The 20,024-nt window shown below is 46.6% G+C and overlaps 1 protein-coding gene and 1 long non-coding RNA gene across 2 annotated transcripts; one reads left to right on the top strand and one right to left on the bottom strand.

Annotated features, from left to right (window-relative positions):
• Positions 1 to 7,046: 7,046 nt before the first annotated feature.
• LOC104475510 (transcription factor SOX-3) lies at positions 7,047 to 8,941 on the bottom strand. Its single transcript, XM_010115603.2, has one exon. It carries the CDS (start codon positions 8,798 to 8,800, stop codon positions 7,844 to 7,846), a length of 957 nt encoding a protein of 318 aa, XP_010113905.2. The 5' UTR covers positions 8,801 to 8,941; the 3' UTR covers positions 7,047 to 7,843.
• A 578-nt stretch (positions 8,942 to 9,519) lies between these two features.
• LOC147599386 (uncharacterized) lies at positions 9,520 to 11,154 on the top strand. The gene is made up of 2 exons (XR_015259796.1): positions 9,520 to 10,225; positions 10,944 to 11,154. It is a non-coding gene; the product is annotated as an uncharacterized LOC147599386 (long non-coding RNA).
• The last annotated feature ends 8,870 nt before the right edge of the window (positions 11,155 to 20,024 follow it).

Raw genomic sequence — 20,024 nt, 5'->3', positions numbered from 1 at the left:
CACAGTTTTGAAACTCACCAAGGAGGTTACCCTGTGGACGGCTTCTCATTCAAGGACTACATCCACCTACTTCAAAGCAGACTATAGTGCTATAGCACTTACAAAGAAAGTTCATATGCCCTTACTTCAGCATCAGACTGCCCTTCTTCTTCAGGCTTCCATCCAGATACAGAAACTCTGGCTTCACTTAATAATGCTTTCAACCCAGACTGGCTTGCCTGTAAAGGGATACAGACAAAAGGACATTTGCTACTCATCTGCGTATTCTGCACTGAAGATGAAGTAGATCAAGTGCCAAATGTCTACCAGTATCTTTCCAACAGCACTCCTGGGCAGAACTTTGAGGTGCTCAGGACACAAATTTTGCGATATCATGATGTCAGCAATATTTTCATATCTTGTCAGCAACTGACTAGAAGTGTGAACAGCAGCAACAAGCTTGTCAGCAACAAGCTTCTGGTGTGAAGTTGTTTGGAACTACAATTTGATGAAAACTAGAGGTTAGCAGTTCTCTTAGGAAAGCAGGGATTTTGCCATGATAAAACCTCAGCATAAGGAGACATGAACTTTCTCAAGATTGTTTGTGTCAGAGCAGTATCCTGAACTGACATTCTGACTGCCCAGTGAAAATGCATTTGTCTGAAAAAGAGTAGGACTGTATGGTCAGTACTGCTCTAGATGTGGAGGCTACATTCATATCCAGCTTCTGGATCTTGGCAGGACTGAGGAGGGAGATGGAGCCAAGCAGACCCAGAGCATAGGAATTGGACACGGAACTGCAAAATCTCATCTAACACTCGTTCAGTGCCATTGAAATCTGTATAGGCTAGCCTAAATTCTAGTCCTCTCTTGAATAATTGAAGAGAAAATGATTGTGGGCAAAGTTTTATGTAACAGGAAATCCAAACAATCCGCTGGATTTTGGCAGTGCCATGTAGGTCTCAAGTCTCCTCCTATCGTTAACTGGAGTGTCAGTCACCAAATAACAAAGTAACCGCAGCGCACAGACTGGCAGTCCTCTGCTAGAGGCCAAAACAGTTGTGCTTCCTACTCCAAAATCTCCAGCAGGAGATCTTTCAATGCCACCCCAGTCTAAACTCTTAAATATTCTGTTATACTGCTGTCTAAATGTCTAAACATAAAACGAACCAAAAAAAAGAAGCCTTATTTCCTTTAATGATTAATCCAAAATTATTAGTACCTGCTTATACAGGACTTTCAAATCAAAACATCTTGTTCTGGGCTAGAATCATTCCCCTTTGACACAAGTACAGACTGAAACCTATTGAGAGAAGAGCAGAAGAGTTATTGGAAAAGGAAGCAAAATACTTTGAAGAAGTTATTCTCCTTACCTTGAGAATAGTCTAAACAACCCCTTTCGTTCTAACACTGCATGCTCTGCACAAACCTGGCCAAGTCAGAAAAAGTTTAACTGTTCTTAGGACATTTCCCAAGAGAATGCAGACAGGGGTAATCCTTACCGCAGCAACTCATGTGGACCTGCTGAATGCCTGGAAAACTACACAGAATTACCGTGATGCATACGTTTGCCAGTTTGTATATTCAGCTCCTTTACTTCCTTTTACTTTAGGGGCATGACAATTAATTCAGTTACTATCCCAGCTCTGGTATGCTCATAAAAAATTCACACCTGTTTCACAAATATTCACCCGTTTAATAGACTAAAGCTTAAAAGAAAGGAACATTTTGCTCAATAATGAAAGTATAAATTACTTTTTAAAAGTAATTCCTACTATGATATTTGCTGTTTACAGGCTGTAAAATGAAAACTGCCCAATGAATTTTAACAGGAAAAAGAAAAAAAAAATGAGGGGAAAAAAAAGACTTGGATTAAAATATCTTTTCTTAACTTTATGGAGGAAAAGCTTTTCTAACTTGGCAGCACAGTACAATGAAAATGAAATCAATGCCAATTGCCTTATCCTGAACACTGAATGGGCAAAGTTCCCATTGACTTTCAAGATTTCTTCCCTTGCAAAAGGCATTCAAGAACAGTCGTTACATGCACCTAAGGCACATCCACCACTATGTTCTGTCTCTCCCCTTTATGTCAAGTAGATGTATAGAATTTTGAAATCAGCACAGCAAGCTGTGAATGATGATGCATGAAATGAATAAGCTGAGTCTAGTACAAAGGGAAAATCCTGAAGGCTTGGTGCAATCACTGCTATACTACTTCCTATGGCCTGTACAGAAAAGATGCATAATATTCTTCATGGAGACAAAGAAAAAAGCTCACCAAGGCCAGCAGTCTCAATCAGAAGCCCCAGAAGAGATAAATGACAGAAGCCTGCGAGTTTTTAACGTTGCTTAATTTCCCTCTCATTCCTAGGCCCTTCCCCACTTACACCTGACTCTTTTCGAGCTCTGGGCTGTTGTGCACGTGGAATATACACACAACAATTTGGGGCCCCGAGAACCGGGTTCACTTTGCATTTCTTTGCAAGCAGCTCAGCTTATGCAGTAGTTTGTTTCACACTTCTCCCCATCAGCCGAGGTGAGTTTGCACCAATACACAAGCATGTAAACTGTGATGGCCAAGGTATAGAGAAAGGTGTAGTTATTTCCAGAAGATCAACTGAACAAACAGCTCTGGGGCAGTAATGTGTTAAAACCCCGCAACTCCTTCCCTGTGCGGACATGAATCAGAGACTTCAGTTACATTAGCACAAGCATTTTTAAACAAGGCCAAATGATGCACAGATTGATTCAGCTTAATTTGATGTATTATAGAATAGAATAGAAAAGAATAGAATAGAATAATTAAAGTTGGAAAAGACGTCCAAGATCATAAAGTCCAACTGTCAACCCAACATCACCATGCCTACTACCCCATTACCAAATAGAAGTAACCTGGCATTAATATGGTATAATTGAACAACAACAATAAAGATGAGCATTCTGACTTAAATAAAATTTGAGTGGTACATACATATACATATTTTTTTTAAATCACAGAGAAGGTATAAATACATCTCTTTATGGATTTACTGTGACACCCACTGCCATTTTCTTGCTCTTGCACACACACTCTCACTCGGTGTGAGTGCAACCTTGCATTGCAACCTCCCCTGCTGCACCAAGTAGGTACAGATCTCATTTTAGAACCTGGAAAATTGAGGTATAAAATGGATAAAGAACTTCGGAGGATGTCTTTGGAGGAGGCAAATCTGAAATCCTGTTTACTTCACCAGCAACACAAAAGAAGTTGGCTGTGAATGGTATTCACAGCAAAGAATAATTAATTCCTCATCCAGAGGACATTCTGTTGTGAAATAAGTCACTGTGTTGCAATTATTATTGCATCTAGTAGCATCAGTAAAAAGTCACAATAGAGAAGCATATGGGAAACTATTCTGGAAAACTTAATCTGCATTGACCACTGAATTACGTCATGCAAACAAACTTGTGTTATTAGCCCTCCACTCCTTCCTTAAGAAACGGATGCAATTTCTTTTCTCTTTCTCTTCAAGATTTCTGTTTTGTCACTCCAGGTTTACCATAGAAATAATCTGAATCTGCACCATGTAAATTAGCTGGACTTGATTACAATAAATCCCTAGATTTATCAAGGTCTATGTAAGTAGAAAAGAAGCCATATCCAACTTGTCACGTTTGCAGGCATTGGGAATAGTAGCAGCAGTCCAGTCCTGAACATCACTTAACTCCACCTTTTCCACTGTATTCATTCCTCTGAACTAATTATTTTCGTGACATTGGAAGGTAGTTAGACAAGTTCCTATCTTTCTAATGTTCCTTTCTTAATGTCATATTTTATACAGCAAAGCACTGATTTATAAATGCTTTCATAAAGTGTTTGTGCTAATCATATGCCTTTTACTGAATCTCTTCTTATAGCAAAAAAAAAAATAGTAGAAATTCAAAAATGTGTGGTTTAACAAATATTCTTAAAATATCCATAATCAGATGCCTCTGCAAATTATTAAAATTTACTCTTAAATCAGACTGTCTCAGAAATTTTAATTTAAAATATTTTCACCTACCAGTTTTTGTTGAAATAAATTAAATCTGCAGGTCTTTGGTATACCATGAAAGCGTAACCCAATATGCTGTTTTTTGACAGACTAACAGTAGCACCACATGTGATCTTCTACTCTTCCATTCACAAAAGTGTAAACGCAAAAACCTAAATATTGTCATTACACTTAAATGCTAGCATTATTAACCTCTCCACAGCCGATGTTTAGTCTTTCTAAGGATAATGAATGAAATTGCATCTATTCTAGATGTTCTAGAATAAGGCTCTAGGTTTTTTAAACTGTGCTAATGATTTTGCACAAGTGACAATTCAGCATTTCACTTACAGGTCTGTCTTGCAAAGTGCTGTGAATGTCTGAAGCAAAGGATCTTGTACAGACTTATCTTCTGCAGAGCCAACATGTCTCATAAGTAACTGTTCGTAACTTCACCTGCTCTCTCTGAGGATGTTAATGGCTCAATTCTGATCCCTGCCATGCAGACAGGAGTACGACATTCTGCCCAGGCATTGCTCAAAAGGCATTTTGATTTAATACATGCAGGATGTTTGTCTATATCCAGAATAAACTGAAAGTTTCTCAATGAAGTTCAGTACAAACAAAACATACCTTCATTAATTCTAAAGGGAACATATTTCTGCATTTGTTCTTGAAGCAAATATCTTGAGTCCAAGGAAGGGATGTTTGGAAAAAAAAGTTATCTTTCAGGCAACGTCTCCCTCTAGGCTGTTGGCACTCTGATGGAAAATACACTCGGTGTTCGGGGAAGAGGCTGTATCTGTACTTGTGCTTACGTACAAGGCATCACTTTCAGCTTACAATGGGTCTCTGCCCCATCCAGTGGTACGTGCCTGTTCACAACCCTTTCCACAAGCTCTACCCACAATTTATGAACTTCAGGATGAAGTTCAGCCCCAGAAAGCTGAAAACCACGTGGAGGATTTTGTCCGGGCATCTCAAAATCAATAGCTCGGGAAAAGCATCTGCAAGCCAAATCACTGAGATGCACTTTCAGAGAGAGAGAACCAGCTAGTTTATACAAAGGCATCTCTGTGACCCATCAGGCACTCGCTCACAAACTCTCCTTAGGCCCTGACTTATGGCAAATGGGCAGGATAACTTGAACTTCTGTACTGCAAACTTTTGAAGAACAGTTTTTCTTTCCTTTCATGGCATAGAATCCACTTCCAGAAACTCAGATGAAGAGAATAACTACTTATAATGGTGCAACTGTAATTCACCTCCAAAGATACCATACAATTCCAGTGCTGGCAGTAGCTCATCTGCTCAGGAGCCCTAATTTTTGTCAGACTTGGACCGCACGCATGTCTGGGAGGTTCTGAGGGAGACCAGTTTCAGGGAACAGCAAGGAGAGTCTCCTTCCCAGAGCTGTTGTTGCACTGCGAGTTGCAGAGCACTGGGGAGCAGTTTGACCTTGAGCTGAGATGAAAATGGGAACTGCTGCAGCCCCCCCCCGCCAACCATACCATACCAACACCGCTGATTTTACACCTTCTCTGAGACCACTGGGTTATGGAGCTGCCTCTCCATGCAGAAGAGCATGCCTAACAGGCATGCTCCTACCTGAAGGGCAGCAGCACAAACAGGAGGAAGCAACACCACAGGTTTGCCAGATTTCATCAGAAATGTTACTGAAGGAGCTAAGCTGAAGGTATTAAACACATTGGGTTCTCACTTGCCAAATGATTACCCCCAGTTCTGGCACAGCTGTGTCGGAGCAGAGGGATGCCCGGGGACCAGAAGGTGACCGGTCCCAGGGGCTTCTGCCACTGGGGTGTCTCCTCGGGTTGAGGCCCCGCAGCAGCTGCCCCAGCACTCTCCCTCTCCCCGGTGGGGCAGGAGCCAGGCACCCCCCCACCAGAGAAGGAGACTCTCGATGCGGTTTGCCGAACGCTGATTTTTCTCTTGGAAGAGCAGGACGAAAGCCCTCACCGATCCTGGACGTGGCTCCCCGGCAGAGAACAAGGCATCCACGCTGCGGGAGGGAGAGCGGCCCGCGCCGTCCGCCGCAGACGGGCAGCGGAGGGGCGCGAAGTCACCCTGAAGCCGCTGTTCATAAGGGGCAAGCCCCCTTTAACCAAAACGAATCGCAAAAACAACCCCCCGTTCCCTTCCCTTCTGTACGGGGACAGCGAAAAGATGAGCGTAACCAAACGAAGGGCAGCGGCTCGTCGCGGGGGCCTGCGCCGTGAAACGCACTGACCGTCTGGAGCGGCCGTCGGACCGCGGCCCCGGGCACGCGTGGCGGGGCGGGGGGGGTGGGGATTCGGCCGGGAACACGGCTTCTGCCGGAGAGCAGCGGGAGAGGTCGGGCGGGGGACGGGGTCTCCCGCTGGGCCGGCGGCGCCGGGGGGTTCGTTCCACTGCGCCCGCAGAAATACAGCCACGATTAGCAGACCCCTAAAAAATACGGGGAAAAACGGAAAGAACAGTTGTCCAGAGTAAAAACACACTCGCCAAACACACTGAAAAGATTGAATTATTTATTTCCTCAGGGGACTCCTGTAACCACTCATTTTTAATGGAGTCTAATTAAGAGTTCCCAACGGGTTTTACTTTTGTAAATATTTCAGATGAGTTCCGAGTTTCTAGGAAAATCCTCTAGAGCAAAAAGCAAATAAACAAACAAAAAAAACCAACCAAACAAAAAAAAAAAACAAACAAACCCACAAAAACCAAAACCCGAAGCAACCGAGGCGCACACGTGTAATCCCTTCCCGTCGGGGAGGCAACAAGTGGAGGGAGAGCAGCAGGTTCAGCAGCACCGCGACGCTTTCCCGCGCGGTTCCCGCTTTTCTTTAGAAAAGCCACTCGAAGGAGCGCTGCCCCCCCCCCAACCGAAATACACCCACGGCGCGGCGGAAACCCGGCCGGAAAGCGATGGCAGCGCCTCGGTCGGGCGGCGGGACCGCGGCTGTGCGGGGGGATGCGGGAAGGAACACCCCAGCCCCCTCGGAGGGACCGGCTGCCCGCCCGCCCCCGCACAAACTGCCCGGAGACTGCCGGTGTGCCCGATATAAAATTTATTGATCTCTCTTCGTTTGGAAGAAGGAAGCAGATTAAGGACAGGGGGGAAGGAGTGTTTCGATGACTTTTTTTTTTTTTAAGAAATCCGGTAAACAAAACTAAAACGTTTCTTCATCTGATATGTCAAAACATGGTTCACAGTAAAAGTCACAAACCAATTTACATAAGTTTACAGCATAAGAAAAAACACACAACTTACTATAAATAAAAGAAATGCGTTTGCGACCCGCACAGCTCTCTCCCACCTCCCCTGTTTTTAAAGAACAAAACCCTAAAGTTAAAAAGTCTCCAAAGCTACAGATCGTGGATAGAAACCAAGCGAGGTTCGGTGGGAAGAACAAAACACTTAAGAAACCACAACGATAATGCGAACAACTGAATTTAAAAACAAAAGCCCGCCGGTTTGGTTTTTATGTAATTGCAACGTTAGAAATCAAACTGGAAGATGCAAAATCTTTTAAAAACTTTCAAGCAAATAACAGTGCCCAGCCTAGCAGAAACCCGGAAAGAAGTTGCCATGGTTTAAAAAATTCACAGCGGCTTCTAGGAGGCAGCAGTTGTGATCTATTAAAACAACAGCTCGCTCGAATATTTGTTTTTCGTACAAAAAAAAAAAAAAAAAAAAAGACACAACTAACGGATTTCCTTTTTAAAACTTCTCCAAAGTTAGTATCAAGTCTGCTAAGCCGAGCAACACTGCCGCAAGTCCCGGTGTGGTCGGGGAGCGGTGGTGGGGGTTAGGGATTAGGACGGGGAGCCGTCCGGAACAGCCAAGTTTATATGTGAGTCAGCGGTACGGTACCGTTCACGCCAGTCCCGGCACTCTGGTAGTGCTGGTGGACGCTGTGTAACCTGCTGCCCTGCAGGGAGGAAGGGTCTGTGGCGTCCCCCCCCGGGGGCAGGTACATGCTGATCATATCCCGCAGGTCTCCCAGGCAGGCCCTCTGCGAGTGGGAAGCGATGGCCGGGGGCGGCGAGCTGGGCTCGGATTTCACCACCGAGCCCATGGAGCCCAGGCTCATGGCCGTGGAGGGCTGCTGGCCGTAGGCGGCGGGGGACATACTGTAGGTGGAGGCGGCGTTCATGTAGGTCTGGGCCGTGGACATCATGGGGCTGTACTGCAGGCCCGGCATGTCGTAGCGGTGCATCTGCTGCAGCGGGGGGCTGTTCATCCCCGGGTGCTGGCCGTAGCCCAGCTGGTCTTGCATCAGCGAGTAAGCCCCGTTGGTCCAGCCGTTCATGTGGGCATAAGTGTCAATCCTCTGCCCCACCCCGACGGGGCTGCTCACCGCGTTGCCCCCTCCTGGGGCCAGCAGATTGCCGGGCAGCGAGTATTTGTCCTTTTTCAGCAAGGTCTTGGTCTTCCGTCGGGGCCGGTATTTGTAATCCGGATACTCCTTCATGTGGACCGCCCGCAGCCGCTTGGCCTCGTCGATGAAGGGCCGCTTCTCGGCGTCGCTCAGCAGCTTCCAGTCGGCCCCGAGGCGCTTGCTGATCTCCGAGTTGTGCATCTTAGGGTTCTCCTGGGCCATCTTCCGCCGCTGGCCCCGCGACCACACCATGAAGGCGTTCATGGGGCGCTTCACCCGGTCCTGGTCCGATCCGGCTCCCGCTCCGTTGCTGGCCGCGCCGCCTGCGCCGCTTTTGCCGTTGCTCCCCGGAGTGGGGTTGCCCCCGGCGCTGCCCGGCGTGGGTTGTGGCGTCTTGATCTCAGTCTCCAGCATGCTGTACATGGCTGGAGCCGGCAAGAGGTGCGCCAGGGTGGCGGGCAGGCGGGGACCAGACCGGGGAAAGGAAGTTAGGAGAAAAGAAAAGAAAAAAAAAAAAAAAGTGGAAAGAACCTGCCTGGGCGGCTGCTGCGGGAGGAGTAAGTTTTTCTGCCTGGCGGGCGGAAGAGCCGCTCCCTGAGGTGCTGCTGCGCGACTGTGGGTGCAGAAAGGAGCGTTTCCCGCGGGCAGCGCCAAGCGATGCGCACACCAATCCCAGGCGCGTTTGATTGACGGGCTATAAATGAGGGGCCGGCAGCCAATCAGCGAGCGGTTCCCGACAGCCCCGACACCGGTAACTGACCGGCTGGGGAGGGTGGGGGGAGCCAAAAAGTTGGCTTTTCGGGGCTGCTAGGGCTCCTGGTCCCCCAGCCCCCCTTCGCGTCCCCAGGCGCCACCGCCCCTCTCCCCCGAGCCCTGCACCTGCCTCCGCCTCCGGCCCTGGGCTGGCGGCCCAAGCTGGGGCCAGGGCTGCGCGGTGCAGCGGCCGGTGGGGCTCCCGCAGCTGCTAGCCGCGCTGCGGGGGAAGGAGCGGCCCCGGGCGGGCAGGGGCTGCCCTCGGGGGGCACGGGGAGGAGGAGCGGGGAGGAGCGCTGTGCTGCAAGGGCACGGCTCGTGCCTCCGCCGGGCACAAAGAGATTTAGGGCTCCCGGGTGGATGTGCAGCCCCGTGCCTGGCCCGGAGAAGCCGCCTGGAGACGAAGCGAGCCTGCGCTGCCCGGACACCCACCCTGGAGCGGATGAAGGAGAAGGGGCATGGACTAAATTCTTCCAATTCTGAGGGAGAGCCCACACTGCCCTGCCGGAACCGGGCACGGCCGCCGGGCGCTCCGTCCCTCTGGGAGACGGGCTGAGCGGGGCCGGGGCGGGGCGCGCTCCCCTCCATCCCCACCTGCTCCAACTCCGCTGCCGCTTGAGTTTTTCCACTCGGCTGCCCCAAAAAGAATCGCGGGGGGAGGGGACAGCATTTGCAAAACTCCCAAGTTTCATAGCAACAGCAAAGTTCCGTGTGAAAGAAAACTTTGGCGGAGGCTGTGTGACGGAGCGGAGCTCGCTGGGGCTGTCAATGAGGGGCTTCCCTTTCCGTCCCTCCCCTCCCCTCCCCTCCCCTTCCCCTTCCATCTTTCCTTCCTTCCTTCCTTCCTTCCCCAGAGGCGCGGGCACCCGGACGGGCAGGGCTTGCCAGCACTGCGGGAACAGAGCTTCCCAGCCTGCTCGCCCGCGGGGCCGGGGGCAGGCGGGGCGCGCTGCGCCGTCTCTGCTCTTCCTCGTCCTCCCCTTGCTTCCCGCTCCGTCTAGGGAAGCCGGACGGCTCTGCTGGCGCTGGGGGAGGAGAGGCAAACCGAGCCGCGCTGCTCGGAACCGCGCTGGGAGAGCCCCGGTGCCAGAGCAGGTGGGCAGCACCGCCGGTGTACCTGTGACCAAATTGCCCTGGGAGCGTGTGGGGCGCGGGGTGGGGATCGGGGGGCTTGAGGTGAGGAACGTGTCTGGGCATCACGTCCCGTACCCGGGGGCCCGCCGAGGAAGGAAGCGGCAGGCAAAAAGGAAGACGGCGAGGATAAAGAGGACAACCGGTGCGGGGGGAGAGAACGCCTGCGGGGCAGGACAAGCACAGCCCGAGCCGGTGCCGCCTGGCCGGGGAGGGGGACGGGACCGGGACAGCTCCGCCTGGCTCCGCGCAGCCCCCCATAGCGCTTCCCGGGGGAGCCGAAGGAGGCGGCTTAAAACCGTGGTGCTGTGGGGAAAGGACGGCGTCGCGAGGGGATTCCCCGTTGAGTGGATCTGAGCTCTGCTGTGGTTCAGCAGTTTAAGATGTCACTTGCTTTGCACGATTTCTGTTCTGACAAAATCATGTTGAACAAAGTCGAAGGGGAAATAAATCCCACTTGCGACGAGCTCCGGGGTAGTCAGCACTCTGCTCTTGGGTAAAGTAAAAATTTTGCAGCCCGAGAGGTCAGGGTGACAGCGGTTTCAGTCTTTCGGGCGGTGTCACACTAGAAACCACACCTCGGGTGTAGTGCGCTTGCAACTTCTGCAATATATTGGAGAAGCTTCAGACAGCTGTATTTAACCTCAGACCTCTCCAAATATTTTGACCGCTCCCGTTTAAGGTTTCAGATGTGCCAGGCTGGGCTGTAAAGGGGGTGATATATCCTGATAATTCTTTGACTTTACATGGACGTTTGTTGGAAGGACTGAACACACTTGCATGGAACGAAAAATGAGGCGATATAAGGAATTCGAGGACGCGCTGAAAGCCCCGTGAACGGTATTTCCTTCGCTGTTTAAATAAATGTTAAAACGTTAAGTTTCAGACTCTTACTTTGTCTTTCAATTTGTCTTTGTGCTGCCCGAGACTCCAATGATATAATTTTTCCCCAAGGGCCACGCTATTATAACCCTTTAAAGATCTATATTCTTTCAAAGCAAGACAACATTTCTCTTGAAACATCTCTAGTCTTGGAGATGAACCGAATCTGACTTAATAAAAAAGTAAGTCTAGATTCGTGTATTTCCACACATCGCAGATCCCTGTAAAGCTCCCACTGCACTAGGGTTTCCATGCCGCCCGTGCTCTGAGGAATACGTAAAAATTCGGCTGATTTCTGTTTCCAGGAGAAGGGGTGAGCAAGGACACGCTACTTGAACCCTTCTGCCTCGCCAGCCGTGATGGGTGTGCACGGGGAGCTCTCGGTGGGGTTTCTGGAGCCGTTTCGGCAACCGCAGAAGCCAGCTCCTCTCCCAGGCTCCGGGTCGGGGTGCCGCACTGGGAGATGCATTTAAGCCCCCCGCCAGCAGCACGGCCAGCCGGCCCCTTCCCCACCGCCCACCCCGCGGCTGCGGCCGGCTGCCCCCCGGGACGGAGCGGGGCGAGAGGGCGTGAAGCAAAGCACGGGCGTGAGGGAGGAGGCTCGGCGCTGCCCCACCGCCTCCGGGAGTGCGAGACCTTGCCCTGGTCTGAAAACCACAGATGGCCATGGGAGGAGAGGTGGGGAGAGGGGAGCGAGGGCAGCCCCCACTATACCAACTCCCTGAAGTTACGGCTTTCACAGGTCCGCTCCCACCGCCCACTCGGCAGCCGCCAGCGAATTCCCGGCTCCGTCCCCTTCCTCGGAACGGGTAGGAGCCGGGAAGGGGCGGAAGGCAGGAGTGGACCCAGCCAGCGCAATAAACGGGGAGGTGGGAGCTTCATGCCTGGAGCCATTTTCTTAACTTCACTCCCGGGACGAAGGGAGAAGCCATCCGGGGCGGGAGAGCCCCGTGTGTCTGGTGGGGGTCAGGGAACGCTTGGGGTCGTGTAAATATAGTTGTCAAAAGCAGAGAAGCCCACCTTTTTTTTTATTTCCTTTTTTTTTCTTTCTTTTTTTTTTTTTTTTTCTCTTTTTAGTGACAACTGAGCATGAGGCGAGATCGGGAGTTTACAGCACAATCCAACTTGAACGCGAAAGAAAACCCACGGTTGAAAAAGCACATTTGAAAGGGACCGTCTGCTTCTTACACGATCAGTGCTTAATAAGCAATAGTCATTAATATATGTTAATTGCAACTCCAGCAGAGCTTGGGGGAATCTTGGAACCGTGTCAGGGAGGATCGCTGGCTTTTTAAATAATAACGTTATGCACCAAACCGGCCCCATTTAATCCTATTATTGAAACATCCCTCCGGTCCCCAGCCTAACTCCCGACCGGGATCAGCGAAGGCTTGTCCTCAAAACTTGCCCAGACAAGGGAGCTTGAGCACTGCTTTCGTTTGGACCCTGCTGACCCTCGCTAGGATGATCCTCCGAAAATGTCCAGCCTTTTAGGGATGCTTAAGATACAAGTTTATGTGCTTTTTCTGCTTGATCCCTGTTTTAGGCTCGAATCCACATCCTCCTCCAGAAGTTTCCAGCGTGGTAATGTGGCTGCTAAATGGGTCATTTTAGGCTGTTTCTGCAGTCCAAATGGTTAGGAGATTTTTTATTCCCCATCTAATGGTGCCACATAAAAAAAAAAAAAACAAACCAGCTCGGGATTGCCTGCGAGGCTGCCTGCCTTGCTGAGGGGCTAACATGGCTGGACTGACCTTCCAGCCCAGTGAGAGGGAGAACAAATCACCATTACTGTCAAATGAGCTCCAACTCCTTTCTGTGACTTCCCCAGAGCCTCGCTGCACAGATATCAATGCTGCCCTAGAGACTACAGATGTTCCTGCTGCTCATGTATACGGGGAAAGTAAGGGATGCTTTTGATGACATCATTAAAAAATAGCGATATTTAACAACAACAAAAGAAATCCTAAATGCTTGTGTAAAACCCAGGCAGTGTCGTTTGGGTACAGATCAATTCCTTTGAACTGAGCCTCCCAGCGCATTCAGGAGGCAGTGGTGAATGCTGTTTTGAATCACTCTTCCCCCCCAGCTGAACTTTTTTTTTTTTGGCTTCTGCCAACAATAGCGAGCTGCAAGCAGACCTCTCGGAGCGCCCACTGAATAGACCCTTTTCGAGCCCGGATTGTTTCCATCGCCACAAAAAAAAAAAACCCAACCAGTAGCTCCGTTTCTTAATTGGGTTGTTCCTGGCCCTCGTTCATTCAGGTGTTCGCGAGGAATTTGTTTATTAGCCTTTGACAAACAGCTCCGCCTGGCAATCGCCTCATGGGGTTGGCTTTTGCGGGAGCAGGGGATAAGAAGGGGGAGTGGGGGCATTGCTAATAAGGACCGTCTCCATCTCCAAGTTACCAATTAACGGGGTTGCAGAAGGGACCACCAGCACAGGACGGCTCACCAGGGCTCGCTGCGGAGCCCCGAGCAAACGATAGGCTTCGCTCATGTGTTTCCACACGAAAATACCGAGGAAAAAACGAGCACTAAAAACGATGCTAAAGAGATCACCGCTGCCCCACCCTCATCGGCCCGCAGGAATCTCTTTCTTGAGAGACGAGACAGTAATGGGAACTTTCCGCCACTTCTTGCCTCCGTCAGTACACACCAGCCGCGTGGTACCCCCGAAAGAGTGGCCGAGCTCCCGAGGAAGCTGCCCTGCCCGGGGGAGCGGCGGAGTCACCCTCCCTGCCGGGATGAGCAGAACGCGGGGATGCGGAGCTTAGGGACAGGGTTTAGTGGCGGAGCTGGCGGTGCTAGGCTTACAGCCGAACTCGCTGATCCGAAAGGGTCATTCCAACCGGAATGGTCCCGTGATTCTACCGTGCCCACACCTCCGCTGCCGCTCGGTTCGTTCCTCCCGCCCCTGCGGAGCGGAGGACGCCGCGCCCGGCGTTTCCCAGCCCCTGGTCCCCCGACCCGCCCCGGGCGCAGAGCTGCCCGAAGGAGCCTTGCGCGGCGCGGGGACACGCGTAGGAAGGGGCGGGAGCGGGAGCAGCCCGGGAACCCGCCTGCCTCCACCCCGGCCGGTTACTTGGTGCGGTACTTTTAGGACTCTTTCCCTGGCGCTGGTGACAACGGAGACGTTGCTGCACTCCTCCTTCAGAAAAAAATAAAACGACCCGAACCCAATTGTCTCTGGTTTGCCACTTTAAAACTTCGTGAATCTTTCCTACAATGTTTTATACACAGGTCGGCAACCCACCTTGTTTGCTAGCCTCCTTTTTGAGAGTTACATTAGAAATCAGACATTAATTGTAAAACTCTAACTTGCTAATTAGCTGCAAATAAACTATTAATTAGTAGCAAATTAAAATCAAAACACACCTTATCCCTACTCTCTGACATACAATTTTGAAGGCATATATTGTTTCAGACTACAGCCTGTATCACTGGCACAGCAAATTGAGATCCTGAAAGGTTTCTCTCCAGGATAAATAATTAAAATATATTCTACTTTAATTGACATTATAGAGGACACAAATGAGGTTTTCCTTTTAGAAAGAAATAGCAGTTTCTAAATAAAGCTTTGCAGGCTGCAGAATAGAGGTTTCAACCAAATGAATAGTCATTACTACCTTTTCAGTGATGGGGGCCTTTTGATCAGAAAAGAAATTAGCTCTAAAGGACAGACAATAGGAAGCCTGCCCTGCAATAGGAAGAAAATTAGATGGCTAAGGCTCTGAACAACACCTATTTCTACAAACCATGGAGCTTCTTGCTTTTCAATTACAGCTGTTCATTTCATATAAGAAAAGTGGAAAAACACGGGGGGAATGTAAACTCTGTTGCACCAAAAAAGCCCGGGATAGGGCAGGCAGTCAGTCTTCGCATTTCCCTTTGTTTTTATTATAAACAGTTAACTAATATTATATTTGGTATTTTATAATACCAAGAGTATCCAATGTAGTGTTCTCTAGGTCAATCAAGAAATCAAGTTGGACTGTATGCAGTAAAGGAACCAGTAAAACATGGCAGACTTTAAGTTAGGTACTTGAACGTTTCTACTGCACATCGAATAAGGTATTTTGCACATACATCTCATTCTTGTGTGCATTTTTCAGAGAAAACAAAACAAGACTGAAGAACCTGAGGAAAACAAAATGCTGAATAACACTCTACTGTCTTTTGGTTTAGTAAAAAACTAACTGAATTTCTTCTGAATTGAAATGAATGTTCTTTCATTATACTCAGAACTGAGGGATTACTTCAGATATGTTCTCCCCACATTACTTGTAACTCATATATCTTTATTATTTTAGAACTCACAGTCTTACTTTTAAAACTTAAAATTAACTTCTTGTGTAATAACTTTGAAATATGGGTTGTCTTTCAAATTATTTCGTTTAGACATTAATTTTTGAACACTTATTTCTCCTGAATATAAAAACAATATAAGTTTTCTTTTGAATCTCAGACACAATCATAAAAGCACACCTTTCTTCCTCCACCATTTCTCCCTAGCCACACTTTTATGATTAGGTATAACAAGTAGATGACAATTTGTTATTATCTATGCAATATACTGTAATTGAAACAATTTTTCAGTGATGATTTTAACATATAATAGCCACAAAGCTTTATCATAGACAAGTCCTGTTCTCATATTGGCTCACCTGGACTACAGAGATCTTTTTAACAATAACATAAAATTATAGAGATTCCTCTCCTTTTTTTTTTTTTTAAATCCTATTTATCTATTTATTTATCTATCTTTCATTCTTTCTCCTTTTTCTCTCCCTTTCCCTTTTGCTTTCTCTTTATTTTTCTCTTTCACTCTCTCCCTATTGTACTATTTCTTCAGAAATAAGGCTACACAGCTAATTCAAAGGGGTGATCAAATATATATGAAGTGTTTTTACTATGATAAGGTGTCTTATAATCATTGTTTTCACCCTCAAATAAGTAAGGGTTCAACAAAAATTACTTGTTCAGAAAACTAAATCACATTTATCTTCTATCTAGAAGTAATTTTAATACAAAATATAAACAACAGCTTTTTATTCAGTGTCTGTATCCCCCTCCACTCCTGCTTTGGCCTTGTCATATATAGGAATAAACAGTAGGAAATAGTTTAATCTGTTAAGAATTATTTCCTAACTCACAAATTGGAGTCACTAGTGTCAGTATTTGAAGTAATCTCCCTGCTCGAGAGTACTTAGAAGATTATGATTAATGCAAGTCTCTGCCTCACTTTTTACTGGGAAAATACTTTTGTTTTGTAAGATCTTAATTAAAATTCCATTTTATTCTAAACTGATTTGTCTGAGAAAAGTTACCCATACTAGCTAGTGGGAAAAACTTCCCTCCATGCAAATAGGCAGCTCAAGTGTCATTGAGGCTTCTGCAGTTCACAATAAAAAAACCCCAACTACATAAAGATCTACATCAGTGAGGAGATGAAGAACTTGGGAAAACCCAGTACTGGTGCTGCAATTCTCAGTCCAGACCTCACAGTGATGTTTTACTTCTGATGGTACCTTCAGTTCCTCTAAACAAGTGAAGGGTAAAGAACTGTCTGCAGGAGAATAAGGGAATCTAAACCAATCTTGACTCTCAAAATCTGAAAATCTCACCTAAAATTGTTGAAGTATCAAAGCAATGAGATTTTGAAGCAAAGTTCTACTAAGAATAGAGAAGTAGGGAATGTAAAGGGCTTTGAAAACTAGAGTATCTAAAAGACACCAATACATGCTCAGTGTTAGCAGGGAGAGGTTTCCATTCCTTTAACCCTCCCAGTCGACTATGGAGAAGACATGACAGTGCAACTCACTACACCTGAAGATCCTTTCTGCTCTTTTTTTTTTGTAACATGTATTGATAAATGAGGGCAATGTGTGCTTCATAGCCTTTTGTAAAGCAAATATATGCATATGCATATACAATAGATATAAAATATCCAGATTGTGAAATCCAGAAATGGAACTCACTGAAGAATCAATATTATATGGACTGCTTTCATGACACACATCTCTGACCTCAATATGAGTCACAAGTAACTACAGCATTGAAATTAATATTCATCACTCATGAATATCACTCTGTTTCTGTAATAGCTCAAATCAATTACCTGATTATTGAAGGCACCTCCTAAGAACTGCTCAGTTCCCAGTTTTGCTGAACAATGCAAAGACTCCTGACTAACCACTGTCAGAAGTCTCTGCTACCGCTTACTTAAGGGTGCAATGACTGCTTAGGGCTATGAACAATGGAGCATATGCTCAAGGTTCCTATTATCTATGTTAGTTCTCAAGCTTTTTGTTGACTCTGTAAATAACACTTCTTCTCCTAGCAGGGCAAGTATATTTGGCACTTGCAGAGGAAGAACTTATGCAGTTATACAGAACCTAAGGACTTGTGAAATAAGTATTTCAAGGCCATTTTCAAAACAAGTAGACCAGTCACACAATGTGCACCTAGAGGGACACAGTGGGTCTTGCTGCTGGCACACCTATCACCTTTCTCACCCAAAGAATCTGATCACAACACAATTCTTGTTCGTTAAGAAGCCCTTTTTATTCCACTAGGTTCCCTTCTCCATACCTACCAGGAACATGTGCAGGGTAATTATTGGAAGATGGTGCTCCTTGCTCCATGGCACAATGATGAGGTACATGAGTTTAAGGCCTTTCCAGGTGGATTAGACATTGGATCTGAATGTACACGAGGATCATAGGACCATCATCATGTTAGAAAAGAGGAAAAAAAAAACCAGCAAACACAACCTTATTCTGGTAGATGAAAACAAAAGCCGACTCAGTGAGTGTGGCATGAAGGGGAAGAGGGGATTTTGTATGCAGTCCTGAGGCTACTACCTGTAGAACCCTGTTAGGAAGTGAGGAGGAGGATGTTGTACAATGCAGGAGAAGCTACAGGGGGAAAAAGCTTCAAAAGGAGCCATTTAGTGGCAGAGAAGGGAAACCAGGTGGGAGACCATACAGTCTGTAGGGCAGTTTCCCTTTTGCGATCTTCTCCTGTTGTCAGCTGTCACTATCTTCCTGTCCCACTCCATTCACACTTTTCCAAAATAGCCCATCAGTGTATGGTTCGGTTTCTTTTTTAAAAGGATTCCATGACTCCTTGGAAAATAATGTAATCTCACAAAACTTCCATACTCAACTTTGACTTTGATTTAACTACGTTTGAAGACTTCACAAACAAGGTATATCTAAAGGATGTTTAGTGAAGTGCTAGGTTTAGCATTTGGAACAGAGGTTATTTAATCTATAGGATTGTCTGGTCCTATATATTTATTAGAGGATATTTGGACAGGAGCTGAAAAACAATTGTAGGTTCAAAAGGAAATACTTCATTATTTCAATCAGTGCTAATGCACTCTTGATTTCTGTATCTAGTTTCCAATTTCTATACACAAACTCCGTAAAGACTCAAGCCTGCACCATTTGCACACCAGCAGCTCCCAGTAAAGCTAACGTAAGCTTTACTGTGTGAGGTAGTTGTGCCCTACTGTTGTGTGAAAAAAATAGATTGTTCCTATCAACAGTGATGCTACTTCTCATTGCAGGTTCTGTCAAGCTGAACTGCATGAAGAATGCTAGCTAACTCACATAAAGCATTGCAACATTCATTTACAGTCTTTAAATCAAAATGAGGACCTTATTCTCCCATTCTCCCAATACTATAAAATAAAATGAACAGCATGTTCCACTTTGATGCTTTTATGGCTCTTCCTACCACGGTATTTGAATATATTACAATAATCAGGGCAGCTTTTACTTAACACCATTCCATGTGAGGTAAGGAAGTACTAGCTTTATTTATAGATGAGAGATTCAGACAGTGGACATAACAGTAACGCATGAAAACTTTCTGAAAGACACAGAAAATATGTGGAACCAGATCTCTTGGGCTAGAACAGATTAGTCCAGGGCTTGATCATCTTGCATATCTGTAATTGACCATGCCTATAAATATTATACACTGAAAAGGACTCAAAGCAAATCTGAACTAATGGAAAGGGAACAGTCAGATCTACATTTTGTAACTCACTGGGAAGAGTCCAAGCAAAACACCAGGACAAAAGAATCCAGAGAACGGAGAAAATGTTATCAATCCCATCTAAAGCTCTAAATTTTTGTAACTTGGTTAAGTAATATGTAAAGAATATGTTTTGAATGAGCTGGGAACTGACTAGAGTGGCATGGAAAATGTTCTATTACAGTAATTATAGCAAAAACAGATGAAACTTCCTAAAGAGTAAGAGTTAGTCAGCAAAAAAACATTTATTTCAAGCTCATGCAAGACACAATTATGACAGATGATCTTGGCTCACAGCTGCAATTTCTGCTGAAACACAGAAAACCTACACCTTTGTATACTAGCAGAAATCGGAATGGTAATCACATGTCCCTCCTTTACAAAGGTCGTGTGGCTTCTGCACTGCTTGGTTAACAGGAGGATTTCCTAACCTAGGTAAGGGCACTCTATGCTTCCCACAGCGTTCAGGTGCTTCTCAAGTGCTGCCACAGGACGCATAGCTACCAGGTAGAACATTGCCATGTAAGGGAAAAGTGTTACTATTTTTCCTATTCAAAACTAATCATGAGCCATAGAACATACTTCAATCTACAGTGTTCTTATTCCTTTGCATTTCCTTAATTTTAAGTGTCTGAGGAAATGAGAGCTACAGAGAAAAGGTCTGCCCTGTTGTACAGCATGAAAATGAACAATCAGAATTAAGCAACAATCAAACTTCCCAGACTAATCATTTATCATTGATAACTGTTACACCGTGAATGTAGATTAGTCAAGTAAAAATGTGAGCTTCAACCAACTACACATTTTTAAGGTTTACTACCTCACGCTAGGG

The sequence above is a fragment of the Chlamydotis macqueenii genome, chromosome 11 (genome assembly GCF_036417535.1).
Source record: "Chlamydotis macqueenii isolate bChlMac1 chromosome 11, bChlMac1.mat, whole genome shotgun sequence".
Classification (NCBI taxonomy): Eukaryota; Metazoa; Chordata; class Aves; order Otidiformes; family Otididae; genus Chlamydotis; species Chlamydotis macqueenii.
Note: the sequence above shows the minus strand (reverse complement) of the source record. Positions and strands in the feature narration are given on the sequence as shown.

Bases quoted from the DNA above. Each gene is read 5' to 3' on its own strand.
- LOC104475510 (XM_010115603.2), bottom strand. From the start codon at position 8,800: ATGTACAGCATGCTGGAGACTGAGATCAAGACGCCACAACCCACGCCG.